Source organism: Papio anubis, chromosome 8, assembly GCF_008728515.1.
Source record: "Papio anubis isolate 15944 chromosome 8, Panubis1.0, whole genome shotgun sequence".
Taxonomy (NCBI): Eukaryota; Metazoa; Chordata; class Mammalia; order Primates; family Cercopithecidae; genus Papio; species Papio anubis.
The window spans coordinates 20644339-20659313 of NC_044983.1; the positions used below are offsets into that span (position 1 = coordinate 20644339).

General features: G+C 39.9%; 1 protein-coding gene and 1 long non-coding RNA gene across 11 annotated transcripts in view; one reads left to right on the top strand and one right to left on the bottom strand.

Annotated features, from left to right (window-relative positions):
* Positions 1-12042, top strand: part of PPP3CC (protein phosphatase 3 catalytic subunit gamma) — a 101682-nt gene extending 89640 nt beyond the window's left edge. For 3 of the 10 annotated variants that reach the window (XM_003902519.4, XM_021942113.2, XM_021942115.2), the window contains 4 exons: positions 2467-2548; positions 3168-3265; positions 10362-10391; positions 11515-12042. In XM_003902519.4, coding sequence (XP_003902568.1) covers positions 2467-2548; positions 3168-3265; positions 10362-10391; positions 11515-11699 — 395 coding nt within the window. In that variant the 3' untranslated portion in view covers positions 11700-12042. Of the gene's footprint in view, positions 1-1539; positions 1567-2466; positions 2549-3167; positions 3266-10361; positions 10392-10634; positions 10835-11514 lie in introns of all 10 variants that reach the window. The other 7 variants (XM_003902520.4, XM_021942112.2, XM_003902518.4 and 4 more) reach the window with 5 other exon arrangements.
* LOC116276340 lies at positions 1345-3783 on the bottom strand. Its single transcript, XR_004185773.1, has 2 exons — positions 3552-3783; positions 1345-1852 (listed from the first exon to the last, which is right to left on the bottom strand). It is a non-coding gene; the product is annotated as an uncharacterized LOC116276340 (long non-coding RNA).
* Positions 12043-14975: the final 2933 nt, after the last annotated feature.

The window sequence follows — 14975 nt, forward strand, 5'->3', positions numbered from 1 at the left end:
GCATGAGCCACCACGCCCAACCCCATTTTGGTTTTTTTTCTTATTGGCGTGTGAGGAATCTTTTTATTCAGTAACATTTTATTATATATGTAGCCAAGTACTTTTTTCCTAGTGTGCTGTGGGAGGTTTGATTGTAAAGGTAGGTCCTGACTTGTCTGAGAATGCAAGAGATTCTGGAAAAGTGGTAGTTACCCAAGCACAAACCGGCCTCATCCTATCCAGGCTCTGTGCTAAGTTGGTTCCCTTAACTGTGAGGATAAACCATCTCCATCATGGAGAAAACAGAATTCCCTTTGGGAATCTAGAGGAAATTACCATACACTCTCATGCTTCAGGTTCTGCACTGAAAATCAACAGCATATGGAAGATAGCTTGCGAGTGTATTTATTTATGGTATAGGAGATCACTATAAGGAACCAGTTCTTCTTGAGGAAGTAGTGCTGCCAAGTGAAAAACAAAAGAAAAACCGAATATCCCCTTGAGCAACATGGTGAAACCCCATCTCTACTGAAAATGCAGAAATCAGCCAGATGTGGTGGCGAGTGCCTCTGGTCCCAGCTACTTGGGGGCGTGAGGTGGGAGGATTACTTGAACCTAAGAGGCAGAGGTTGCAGTCAGCCGAGATCTTGCCACTGCACTCTAGCCTGGCAACAGAGGGAGACCCTGTTTCAAAAAAACAAACGAACAAACAAAAACACATGTATTTCCTATTCTTTACCACCACAAACATAAAAATAAATAAATAAATAAATAAAAAGGAAGAATGGGCCGGGCACAGTGGCTCACGCCTGTAATCCCAGCACTCTGGGATCCACTCTGGCCGAGGCAGGTGGATCATGAGGTCAAGAGATCGAGACCATCCTTGCCAACGTGGTGAAACCCCATCTCTACTAAAAACACAAAATTTAGCTGGATGTGGTGGCACGCGCCTGTAGTCCCAGCTACTCGGGAGGCTGAGGTAGGAGAATTGCTTGAACCTGAGAGGTGGAGGTTGCAGTGAGCCAAGATCGTACCACTGCACTCCAGCCTGGCGGCAGAGCAAGACTCCATCTCAAAAAAAAAAAAAAAAACAAAAAAGAAAAAAAGGGAAGAATGATTATATCCCCTGAAAAAGAAGCTGTGAAGCTGTAGAATCCATTAAACAAAAAAACATGCTATTCCTACAAAGAGATTTGTTAACTGTTCTGTCCTCCGTTTTTGTTCCTTGTTTTTGCCATCATTTATTCCACAAATGATATCTTTATTTAATGTTATTTTCATGATGTGTGGGGGTAGAAAATGTTGGATGCTCATAGATGTGAATTAATGTAAAACCATAAACTTTTAAGAAATGGAAGAAACTACTGACAAAATAAATTTGTAATTTAATGTTGCATCATGATTCCAAGGATATCTCTTATGAGCTGGTAAAGATAATAGCCTGTTTCTCTCATTGCATTTCACTTTGATTTTTTTTTCTCTTTTCCATGTAAACATAAATTTCTCTTCTCATATTTCTGTCTTCATCTCCTTGTTTCTTGGTGTCTCTTCTCCCTGAAGATCACTACATTCCAAGCTATCAGAAAGGTATCCGACTAAACTGTGCTAAGAGCTTAATGCTTACTCTCTGTCCCACCACAGTCGTCTATTGGTTAAACTTTTAAAATTGGTAGTTAAATAATTTCAGAAAGGCTCTCCATCCTCCCCTTCAGTTTTAATGTGTATGTTTTCTCTGGACCTGTTGCATGATCCGGCAGGGTGTTGAGGGTTGGATGTGAGGAAGGAGAGGCCATGTTTCTTTTTCTGACTTTGACTGTAGATACCTGGTGCATGCTGGACCTTGGCTTCTCATTTGTGGGCTATTTTCAGAATCCTAGATAAGAAAAAGCCATAAAGTCTTGCGTTAACTTTTTCTGTTGTTGCTTTTTAAAATAGTGCACGGTTGTAAGTAGTATTGTGAGGCAATAATTCACTAATGTAAGTGAAGATTATAGAATGAAAGCAGCACTCACTAAGTTCAGGAGAGCTAGCTGGGTGTTGTGTTTACGTACAGAAGACAGCTGCTGGAATGATCACTTGCCATTTGGCAGGCCAAACCCCGCACCCTAAGGTGGCCCACAGCATTGTCAAAAGACATCTTTGCTGTAGCAGCTTTCTTGGTGAGGTTTGTTTATGTATGTGTGTGTTTCATTCTTTGCTGTGTTCTACGTTTCACAACCACAAATAAGTTCCCACCTCTCATAGATCCACCCAGTCTGTCTCTTTTGTGGCCTCTCATTTTTTACTTCATCTTTTTATCTTCTGGGTCATTTTTTCTCTTGCTCCTTAGAACTTCCTGAGATTTTTGTTTGTTTAAACAAACTTAAGCCTTCATTTCTGTTTTTTAAAAACAATTGTTTCTTTAACTTAAGACACTTAATCCTGAATTTTTTAAAGGCAGCCTATTAACACATCCCTTTAACTTACTTATTCTTTGTATTCTCTAAGGAAGCACTACAGTTCGTAAGGAGATCATCAGGAGTAAGATCAGAGCCATTGGGAAGATGGCACGGGTCTTTTCAATTCTTCGGTAAGGATATCTGTCATTACAGTGTGGATTAAAGGCATTTTGAGAGTAAATTAGACATCGAATTCAGAACAGTTTTTTTAGAATTGGAATTTAGTATTGAAACTGCAGGTCTTTAGGTCGAGTGCAGATTGAATGAACATGTTAAAGCGACTAAAAATGTTCCATCAAACATTCAATTTGTTAGTAGCTTAGATGTAGTGAATGTAGTGGTTTAGTGTGGACTTTCCAACCAGATTGCCTGTGTTCAAATTCTGGCTCTACCTCTTATCTGTGTGATCTTGGGTTTCATCTCTGTGCCTTAGTTTCCTTGCCTGTAAAGCAGAAATAATAATAGGCCCTAACGCACAGGTTGTTAGGTGTATTAAATGGGATAAAATATGGGAAATGTTAGAACAGTGCCTGGCTGTTAAGTGCTTCTAATTGAAAAACAAGAACTGGCTGATTGTTTAAAATGAAAATATTTGCGGAAAACATCCCTTTCTTTGAGTCAGGGAAGGGTTAGGAGGTAGGAGAACCTATCTTCCATCTCTGCTCTCTTTCTTCACTTCCTTCAATATCTTTGAGTTGCTGAATGGAGGGTTCCCTGGCATTAACCCAGGGCTTTGGTCTTCCTTTGCAGGCAAGAAAGTGAGAGTGTGCTGACTCTCAAGGGCCTGACTCCCACAGGCACGCTCCCTCTGGGTGTCCTCTCAGGAGGCAAGCAGACTATCGAGACGGGTGAGTATGAGAGCTCTCCTCCATGGAAGGTGTGCTCCCGTAACCTAACAGTCAGCACACACTTACAAACGAGGGCTTTCCTCAGTAAATGCCACGAGAGCAGTTGGTTATACCATAAGCGGGGAAATGAATCTTCACCCCTACTTCCCTCCATACAGAAAACCTAAATCAGAATGGCTTATTATAACTTCAGTGTGAGAAAGCAGGATAGTAAAACGAGAAGAAAATATGGAGAGTAAACACTGGGGTAGGCAGAGTCTTTAAGTAGGGCACAAAAAGTACTAACCTTAAAAAGCCAGTTGAATTTCATTAAAATCAAGAACTTCTCTTCTTAAAAATACATGATTAAGAGAGGAAAAAGGCAAGACACAAAATGGAAGAAAATTTTTGCAATACACATGCCTCACAAAGCCCTTGTATCCAGAACATATAAAGAACTATAAATCAATAGGAAAAAACAAATTTCAAAAATGGTCAGAAGATTTAAACAGGCACTTCACAAAAGAGGATATCAAAGTGGCCAATAGACCCGGTGCAGTGGCTCATGCCTGTAATCCCAGCATTTTGGGAGGCCAAGGCAGGCGGATCACCTGAGGTCAGGAGTTCGAGACCAGCCTGGCCAACATGGTGAAACTCCGTCTCTACTAAAAATACAAAAATTAGCCAGGTGTGGTGGTGGGCACCTGTGATCCCAGCTACTCAGATGACTCAGGCAGGAGAATTGCTTGAACCCGGGAGGCGGAGGTTGCAGTGAGCTGAGATCACGCCACTGCACTCCAGCCTGGGTGGCAGAGTGAGACTCCATCTCAAAAAAAATCAGTGGCCAATAAACATATGAAAAGATCGGCTGGGCGTGGTGGCTCTCGCCTGTAATCCCAGCACTTTGGGAGGCCAAGGCGAGTGGATCACGAGGTCAGGAGATGGAGACCATCCTGGCTAATACGGTGAAACCTCGTCTTTACTGAAAATATAAAAAATTAGCCGGGCTTGGTAGCGGGCGCCTGTAGTCCCAGCTACTCAGGAGGCTGAGGCAGGAGAATGGCGTGAACCCAGGATGCGGAGCTTGCAGTGAACAGAGATCGTGCCGCTGCACTCCAGCCTGGGCGACAGAGCAAGACTCTGTCTCAAAAAAAAAAAAAAAAAAAAAAGAAAAGATGTTAATATTATTACAGTTTTCAATCTAGGTAGTAGACGTTAAAACCACAGTGAGGGCTAGGAGCAGTGACTCACGCCTATAATCCCAGCACTTTGGGAGGCTGAGGCAAGCAGATCTTTTGAGGCCAGGAGTTCAAGAACAGCCTGGCCAACACAGCAAAATCCCACCTCTCCTAAAAATACAAAAATTAGCTGAGCATGGTGGTATACTCCTGTAATCCCAGCTACTCAGGAGGCTGAGGCACTAGAATCACTGGAACCCGGGAGGTGGAGGTTGCAGCGAGCCGACATCACGCCAAGACTCTGTTTCAAAAAAAAAAACACAAAGCACTGCAGTGAGATACCATTACATACCCACTAGAACAGCTAAAAATTAAAAGTTTGGGCCAGGGCGTGGTGACTCACACCTGTTACCCCAGCACTTTGGGAGGCTGAGGTGGGAGGATCACTTGAGGCCAGGAGTTCGAGGCTGTAGTACGCTATGATTGTGCCACTGCACTGCAGTCTGCAGTCTGGGCAACAGAGCGAGACCCTGTCTCCAAAAAAAAAAAAAAAGTCTGACAATACCAAGTATTGTATTGGTGTGTTTCTGGAGAACTAGAACTAGGTATGTTGCTGAAGTGCTTGTAAATTGTTTCAAGCACTTTAGAAAACTATTGGGCAGTAAAGCTAAACGTACATCTACCCTGTAACCCAGCAGTTCCACACCTGGTATATATCCAAGAGAAACTGGATGTGTTCACCAAAGGTTATGCTGGGAATGTTCACTGTAGCTTTATTCATAATAGCTCAAAGCTGGAAACAACCCAAATGTCCATCAATGGTAGACTACATAAATAAATTGTATTCTAAAATATAAATAAACTGTATTCTATTTATACAATGGAATAATACTCAGCAATAAAAAATAGCACATTATGGACACATGCTACAACATGGTTAAATCTCATAGACATTACAGTAAACTGCAAGAGCCAGACACAAAAGAGCACAGACTGTCTGATTTTTATAACATTTAAGAACCGTTAGACTAATCAGTGATAATAAAGTCAGAATGTCACTTTCTCTGGTGGGAGAATATTGTCCCAGAAGGGCACAGGGAACATCTGGAGTGCTAGGAATGTTCTGTATCCCTATCATGGTGGTAGTTAGACATGTATATAAATAGGTTAGAATGTATCGAGCTGTACACTTCAGATTTGTGCACATGCTATGCCTCCTGTATATTTTGTACCTTAAAACAGTTTGAGAGGGTTGCAGTTTCTCAATCAGAGAGGGAGTTTGCCTCTTTCTGTGCAGCCATATTCTATTCCAGTGCCAAAATCACCTCTTCAATCAGAGTACCAATTCTGAAATTTACCCAGGAGCCGACTTCTTAGGAAAGGGCTTTCTGGAATCCTGGAATGAAAAGATTGGTGTTTGTGAGAATAAACATACAAAGGGAAGAGACAGGAGATCACATTACTGGGTGACTGACACTAGGTATGAAAATTGGTGTTGGCCGGGCACGGTGGCTCAAGCCTGTAATCCCAGCACTTTGGGAGGCCGAGACGGGCGGATCACGAGGTCAGGAGATCGAGACCATCCTGGCTAACACGGTGAAACCCCGTCTCTACTAAAAAACACAAAAAAATTAGCTGGGCGAGGTAGTGGGCGCCTGTAGTCCCAGCTACTCGGGAGGCTGAGGCAGGAGAATGGCGTGAACCCGGGAGGCGGAGCTTGCAGTGAGCCAAGATCGCGCCACTGCACTCCAGCCTGGGCGACAGAGCGAGACTCCGTCTCCAAAAAAAAAAAAAAAAAAAAAAATTGGTGTTGAAGCATTAATATCTTAAACTAAAGTTTCACTGCTTTTTTTTGCTCCCCTTGTTTTGTTGAATTGTTTCTACTTAAGTGTTTTTTCCCACATCATCCTTCATCTGGCCTTTTTTCTTTTTTCTTTTTTTCCCAAGAGACAGAGTTGCCCAGGCTAGAATGCAATGGCTATTTACAGGTGCTGTCATAGCTCACGGCAGTACCCAGTTCCTGGGCTCAAGCAATCCCCCTGCCTCAACTACTTGAGTGGCTGGGACTATAGGCATTTGCCACTGTGCCTGGCCATCCTGCCATTTATAGGAGTCCTTTTTCTTTTGTAGAAATTTCATTGCTATTGACTAATAGGGACAAACCCTTTTTTTTTTCTCTTTTTGGAGACAGAATCTTGGTCTGTTGCCTAGGCTGGAGTGCAGTGGCACGATCTTGCCTCACTGCAACCTCCGCCTCCTGGGTTCAAGCAATTCTCCTGCCTCAGCCTCCCAAGTAGTTGGAACTACAGGCGCATGCCGCCATACCCGGATAATTTTTTGTATTTTAGTAGAGACAGAGTTTCACCATGTTGCCCAGGCTGGTCTCAAACTCCTGAGGTCAGGCAATCCGCCCGCCTCAGCCTCCCAAAGTGCTAGGATTACAGGCGTGAGCCACCACGCCCAGCCGTTTTTTTCTTTTTATAAAATTCAATTCCTCCTTCTCTTTCAAATTGAATTCTGAAATATTAAAGTTCAGCTATTTAGAAGAAAGTCTGAACATTTTCTCTTTGGAAGTATAGTTTATTTTCCTAGTTCCTTTAGTTTCACAGAAAGTATCAGTAAACTATTTCCAGTTGAATATTTTTCTCAAATAAATGTGCAGGGTTTTTTTGTAAGCAGAATATGTTCCCACCATTGCTTTGCTTGGTAATTAGTCATCTGAGATATTCCGAGAGCAACTCTGATAACAAAGATATCTTAGAGGAATAGGCAGTAACATGAGTTTAGAGAAAAAAAGGAATGTCCTATAGCATCCTTATGTGAACATTATGCAATTGTGCTGACCAACAAAATTGTTGTTTTAATCGAAACCAACTTTGTCTAAACCTTGAGAAAGCAAATCTTCAAATCAGGGCTGAGCAACAGAATTATATAGCTATGTTATTTGGAAATTTGTTTCTAATTCTTGGTCATCTTTTGGGCTCAGCCCCAATGTATGAGTTGAATATAAGTGTTTTAATCAAGATAGGACCATTTATTGATACTTCCAAAATTGATAGAAATCTTCAATAATATGTGAGAACAAAGTTAAAGTTGGAGCCAACTTTTTGGAGTTTCTGGTTCTTACTGATTCACAGGAAGTGAGTTTATTCTGTTATTTTCACATTGGAGTCTCAGTTCCACCGGCTCATTGGCAAACTGGAGCATTAACTAAAAAAGACCTTTTATTCATATAACTTTACTTTTATTCATATAACCAACAATATCCCATATGGCCATGTAACATACATTCATATATGCCCCACCTTGATCTAAGAGGGACTGGCATGAGTTACAGTATGCATAAAACACAGTGGAGTAAAATAAATATGCTTGGAAATTGAAGCACAAGGGAAAACAAAAATAAAGCCAATAGTTAGCCACAAATTTGACTCTAAGAATCCCAATAGCCAAAATAGTGGGGAAAGCCAAGGACAGGACAAGATTCATGAAGACCATCAGATTAAAACAGATCAGTTTTAAATTGGACTACATCAAAATTAAAAACTCTTGTACTGCAAATGGTGCTATCAAGAAAATGAAAAGACAACCCACAGAATGGTTGAAAATGTTTTCAAATCATATATCTCCTAAGAGATTGGTATCTAGAAAATATACTCTTACAACTCAATAATAAGACAACCCAGTTAAAAATGGGTAAAGAATTGAATTGACATTTTTCCCATGAAGACATACAAATGGCACATGAAATGATGTTTGACATCATTAGACATTCAGAAAATGCAAATCAAAACCACAATGGGATACCACTTCATAGTCGGTAGGATGGCTGTGAAAAGACAGCAGTTAATAAGAAGTGTTGATGAGAATGTGGAGAAATTGGGACCTTCTTAACACTGCTGGTGGGAATGTAAAATGGTACAGCTGCTTTGGAAAACATTCTGACAGTTCTTCAAATGATGAAACATAGAGTTGACTTATTACTCAGCAATTCCAGTCACAGCTACATACCCCACAAAGAAAAGAAAATACGTCCTCACAAAAACTTGTACACAAGTGTTCATAAATGACATTCATCATAAGAGCCCAAAATGGCATTTTTATAATAGCCAAAAGGTGGAAAAAAGCAATTGTCCATAAACTAGATAAACAAAATGTGATAAACACAATGGAATACTATTCAGCCATAAAAAGGAATGAAATGCAGGTATACATGTCAACATAACTGAACCTTGAAAACATTATGCTAAGTGAAAGAAGTCAGTCACTACAGACCACATATTATATGATGCCATTCGTATGAAATGTCCAGAACAGACCAGTCTACAGAGAAAGTAGATTCGTGCTTGACTAGGATTAAGGGGAAGAGGTGAGGGAAGGAAATGGGAAGTGACTGCTAATAAGTGGGGGGTTTCTCATTGGGGTGATGAAAATATTCTAAGCACAGATTGCGGTGATGGTTGCACAACTCTATATTAAAACCTTTGACTTGTATACTTTAAACAAGTGAATTTTGTGGTATATGAATTCTATTTCAGTTAAGATGTTAAAAAGAAAAAAAAAGTTGAGGTAGTTTGATATGACTGTTTCTTATAATGGCCCTTACTGCAGGCTACTATCTTTATACTCAATGTGAATAACAATTCTGGGAGGGCCCCAAACAACGTAATATCGTACACATTTTACCATGTAGCTTTTAAGCTCTAATTAGACCAACACTCAGTATACAGTTTTAGCAATGCTTTGTTCTCCCACTTCCTAACAGTGACATCAGTGATGTGGTGTTAGAAGGCACTGTAGCTTTCTTGTCAAGGGTATTTGTTCTACTTAAGGAGATTAGAGAGGGTGTGACAGTGATTTAGTACATGCCTACCTATGGTTGACAAATGAGAGCACTTCGTAAGTAGATTCCAATTATCCATTTTTCACATTGCATTAGGTATTTAATGTTGTAGTTCTTTCCGTTTCTTTTCTCATATTGATATATAAAGCCTTGGGAATAGCAGCATACTGTTACTGCTCATTATTCTTCCTTGCCGCCTTTTGGCAAATTGGTACTGGAGTAACTGACAGAGTTCTCCTAATAGGATCTTTCTTGCTGCACCCTGTACCTTTTCATATATTAGCATTTTTACTGTCTGAGAAAGGAGATGCAACGGAGTTTACCTGTTGGTACTAATTTTTAAGTTGCTTCCTTTTCCATTGCTAAGAAAGAAGAGGGCTTTCTTAGTTATTGGCCTACTCTCTTGAACACTGTGTGGAAGCCATATGGATTGTAAACATCAGCCTCTGCTATACTTTTAAGCCCAGATGGGTACACACATTTGCATTAGGAATTCAGTAGTTCTATGCTTTTGTTAACTTTGTACTCCACTCCTGGACAAGGAATAACCCTTCACATGGAACCTATTTTTCGTCTGCTTCCAAATGCCAGTCTGCTGTTCAAAGGCCACTTTTTTTTTTTTAATGAAGTAATTAATAGGACAGTTGGACTCCAAATAAGTCACTTGAGAGCAATAAGATGTAGTTGTAAATAAGCTTTTTGAATAGGACCCAGCAGTAGCTCATTTAATATCACCTGAGCTATTTTACAAACTAAGGATTATTGTGATGTCAGACTATTTGATTCTACATGTTGTTTTGATATGTGGATGTCAAGATATAAAGTAGCAGTTGGCTATTTAAAATGAAGAGAGCAATGTTCAATGCCACCCGAAATGTTAAAAATATTAGAAACTCTCCCCACCCCATATTCCTCCCACCCCAATGGAGTCTCTCGCAATAATCTTCTCGCTTCTCTAACTAGTTGACTTTCATTGTGGATGGGGATAGGCTAAAACTCGGGCCCCTGGGACGGCTGTGCTGCCAGCAGTGCTGTTGGTTTACTCACTCTTTTTCTGTCTTCATTTTTGCATGCTACTGCTCCTGCCCTCTTACAGCCACAGTAGAAGCGGTAGAGGCCCGGGAAGGTATGGCCATATTACTCTGATAGATGTGATCCATGTGTCTGTGTACTGGTTTTTCAAAGCTTTATCAACACTTCAAATATTTTATTATTGCATCACCAGAACTGTAACAGTGAGAAAAGGAATCGTTGTTTCTAGGCATGTTAACGAAGCAGGTGTTTCCTTTGTGTCCTATCTTTGCATTAATTTTAAATAACCTTCACCACAGCTACAGTTTTGTGTTTTTTTTTTTCTGGGCTCTATCAGCTTTAATACAATGGCAGAAGCTTAAGCAGCTGGTCATGAGAGGTCAAGTGGTTTACTTCTGTATCCCTCCCATGTACAAGAGACATCCATTTGATTCTAAAGAGAGCCAAATAGGTCAGCCTCTTCAACGATTCTAAAAGATTTCAAGAGCAGAGGCAGAAGTAGACTGGAATTTAGTTCATTTCTGAGGTTGCCCTAAGGTAGGCAAGTTAAATTAACTTTGTTTCTGTGAAAACCATTGGAATTGATAAACTTGTATTATACATGTAATTGTTTTATTAGGTAAGATGGTTCAAAATGGGAATGCCTTTCTTTGGTGATACAAAAGTTGAATCAGAAAGAAAATAGCTAGAAGCTATTTTTAAGTTTTTAACTTATGTACAGCTCCTGGTTGTGCAAGATAAAAAGCTGTCCTAAACAAAAAGATTAGCTCTTTTGTTACCTGTTTTTGGTGTGGTCTATGTGGTCTTTGTGCTAAAAGCAACTACCTGGGTTCAACTTGTTCAGTTATTCTAGGGTTGCCTTTGTTCTAGCATTGCGTATGTTTGTAGTGCATAAGACACTCTTTCTTAAATGTATTGGGGCCCAGTAAGTACTTGTTAGCTTTTTGTTAGGTATATGTCTACCATGATTATGCATATAGAGCTTTTATGAAAATTTCTTCCACAATTTCAGCTGCCCTTTGGGCTTTAAGGAAGCAGTAGCTTCAGACAAGACCGATTCAGGCAAACATTGCCCATGACTTTCACCAGACATGTGCTTCATAGCCACCTTTCTGTGTGTTTCTCTAGGAGGTTGCTGTGTGCTAAGAAACTTTTTTTAAGCTTGTTGCTTTGCTGCCTAATTGAGCTCTCTCCACCTGCTTCCTGTTTTTCTGTAGCCATCAGAGGGTTCTCGCTTCAGCACAAGATCCGGAGTTTTGAAGAAGCACGAGGTCTGGACCGAATTAATGAACGAATGCCACCCCGAAAAGATAGCATACACGCGGATGGGCCAATGAAATCTGTAACCTCAGCACACTCACATGCTGCACACAGGAGCGACCAAGGAAAGAAAGCCCAGTAATGACTTCGAGTCCTGCCGTGGCTCAGGTGGATCTGAAACTCAAGAACAAATTTTATTTATTTATTATTGGAAAATGAAAAGCAACTCAAACAATTTCAACCTGGAGGTGCATTTATAATTCAGTCTGCATTTATTCTATAAAAAGGTGACTGTTTTATAAATTCTTTTAATTTATGTTCAATATATATAAAAAGTGCATCTGTTTTGTTTTTCCCTTTTTTCTCCATAATTTTAAAAAATGAATCTGATTGTTGTCAACATATTTGTGAAGTCTTGTGCTATAAAGGGGAACTTCCCCTAATAAAAGGGCCTTGGAAACCTGCTGGGTTTCTGACTTGAACTAGTCAGTCTTCATTATTGTTTTTTGGAAGTTAATGTCTTGTCTTTCCTGTAAGACTAATAACTTTTCAAATGCAAGAAGATTTTTTTCCTTTCTGCTGGGTGCCATTGAAGAAAGTCCTCTTAGATTTCAATGGCTAAAACTGCTTCTCTTCTTATGGGAAACTGGATCATAGTAGAACTTCAAAGTGAATAACCCAAACCCAGTGATTTTAAGGGCAAAGGGAAATGTTTTCCATAATAACCTACTTTCTCTGGACTCTCAGTTCCTTTAAATATGTTCTAGTAAAACAAAATAAAAAATAACAAGGGATGTTCTTAGAGTTACTTAAAATTTGTTCATCTGACCATGGGCATGAATGGTTTAAATTTCCTTAGAACTTTGGAGGAGAAATATTTTCAGAAAGCTTTCACAGTTGCCAGATTCTTTTGCTTTCATTTTTGAACCCCAGGTGACTTCTGTAAAAGAAGTCACTTTCTAAATATTTGATAAATGCCCTCAACAGCACCTTCTACAGCAGGATGTATATACGCCCTTCTAGGCTGTTGGCATCAGCTCTCGCATCTGCCTTCCCATCGTCCTTCTGTTGTTCCCTGTCAGTATTACTGAAACCAGCTGGGGTAGTAGAAACTGACAAGAGTTCAATGGTCTCCTTGTGAATTGAAGGTCTTGCTAAAGGACATTGGATAAGTGAGGATTTCCTGTCTTCTGTATCAGTTACTCTTTAGGTTGAATGGTATTTCAGCCTCCATTAGCATATTTTGAAATGCAAAAAACAAGTGTTCAGATGTAGTTTGTGAATTATTTTCCCTTAGTTTGATTTTCAAGTCACAACCAACTAGTGAAGAAAATTTTGGGGCAACTTAGGCTCCCATTTTGGCCAGCCTCATCTCAGGAGCCGTGTCATAATACTCATTGGTCAGCTCTGCAGTGAATGTACATGCCTGAGAACATTACATCAGAGCATGGAACATGCACATGTATGGCATTCCTTAGTGTTATTTGTGATGTGGCAGTCTAGCACTAAAGCAAGTATTTCAGACAGTAATACGTCATATTGGGAGTTTCCAGGAAACCAGAAAAACAAAGAACAACATAATTTTGGTGTTTTTTTTTTCCCCAAAAAAACCATACTTTTCATTAGAAGAATGAAGACTTAGCCCATCTATCTCTGTTTTCCTATACCTTTTTTCTAACAGTTCCTGATTTGTTTATGGCAGAAAGCAAAGCACTCTTAGGGATTGGAATCTGCCTGCATGGATTGCTCCGTTAATAAAAAGATAGGAAGGAGATAAAGGATCTCTGAATGGGTTGTGAGTAAAACCTGTGAAAGAAGGGAGAAAAAGTCTCTAGTAACTGTCTTTTCCTGATTGTCATTGAACCTAAATCGGGTATTAAGCACCTAGATATCCTTATGTTCCTTTCTCTTCCAATCCTAGGATTAGAAAAGATCCTGTCTTTGGAAATTTCACTGATGAAAGTCATTCCACATGACAGATTGCAGAGTTGCTAGTACCTTATCCCTTTCTCCTTTTCATTAAGGCTGTTGTTACACATATACAATCCACAGGGAGAAACCACTCTTACAGGCCTCCATCAGCAGGCAGTAGTAGAAATAGTTACTGTAAATCCTTATAAGCAAAAAATAATAGTTTGTTAGGGATGATTATTTAGGAATGGCTTCACTATTGTCTCAAAAAGCAGAATGATAAAGCAAGTTTCCTTGACAGAAGCATCACAAAATTATATACAGTACTTCACTGGTTCCCTCTGAGCTGTCGAGGAATCAGCCAGAGTAGAGAGGTTATGTGATCCTGGTTCAAAAAAACCTGAGTGAGTTTTAGAGCAGCACTAACTCTTAAGAGGAGGCTAGATTTGAAAAGTCTGTTGAATTCTAAAGGTAAAGTTATCCCTTCCGTTGTGTAGCTGTTTTAATGTAAACAACAGCTTCCAAGGTGGCTGGACCCCTTCCCTGGGTTTGCTCTCAGGCTACTTTTCCTGCCTAGGGCCATGATTAAACAGACATTTTAACTGCTGTTAAAGCTCTGTAGTATTGGTGTTTTCAAAGTCTCTTCTGTTTCATTGATTTCCCCCTGTGTGTGCGTAAAGATGCTATAAACAGTTTTATTGTGTTCTCGGTCACAGGACCTTCCTTGTGGAAGGCCCACAGGGACCTTCTTTTTCTGCCACTTCTCCCATTTAGAAAAACAAAAACAATTTCCCAGGCATGTCAGGACTCTTTTGTCAACTTTTCTGAAATACCATTTTGAAAATGATGCTTCACATGGAGCCATTTTCTCACTTTTGGTGACATACATATCACAGGACATTTAAATCGATCAGATGATTATTTCTTTTAAAAATTTGAAAACTCATCTAATGTAAGTTCAAAACATATATCCCTTTTTGATTTCTGTGTTCTGAATGTTTAGAGCAAAAGCAAAACAATAAGCCAAGGGGGTGTGTGCGTGTGTGTGTCTTTAATAGAATGCTAAAACAAAAACAGCCTCCGTTTTCCTTAAAATCTCAAAGTGACACTTTGGTTACAAGTAGAGACATTGCTGCTTGCTGGTCTTTTGTGACTGGATATTGATTGGCAAGGTAAGAATTGCTTATCACACTCCGATGAGCTTGATACTGCTCCTTGCCTAGGAGTAAAAGACTCAGCCTCTCCAGCAACATCAGTATTTTTCATGTCTTTCATTGCCTTTTTTGGTTCTTCTGTGAACAATTCAGTGAGGCAAGTTTCTATCAATAGCAAAGATTTGCCACCTTAAGTTTAGCTTTCTTTGCTGTCCTGATAACTTAGGGATGATTTCCTGACTGACATTGTTCAAAATAGGAAGAGAGAAACCCTTATTTGTTTTGTCAATAGACTATTGTTGAATGTCATTAAGGAGCAAGGGTAAGATTTTTAAAAACTGGATAACTTTGGG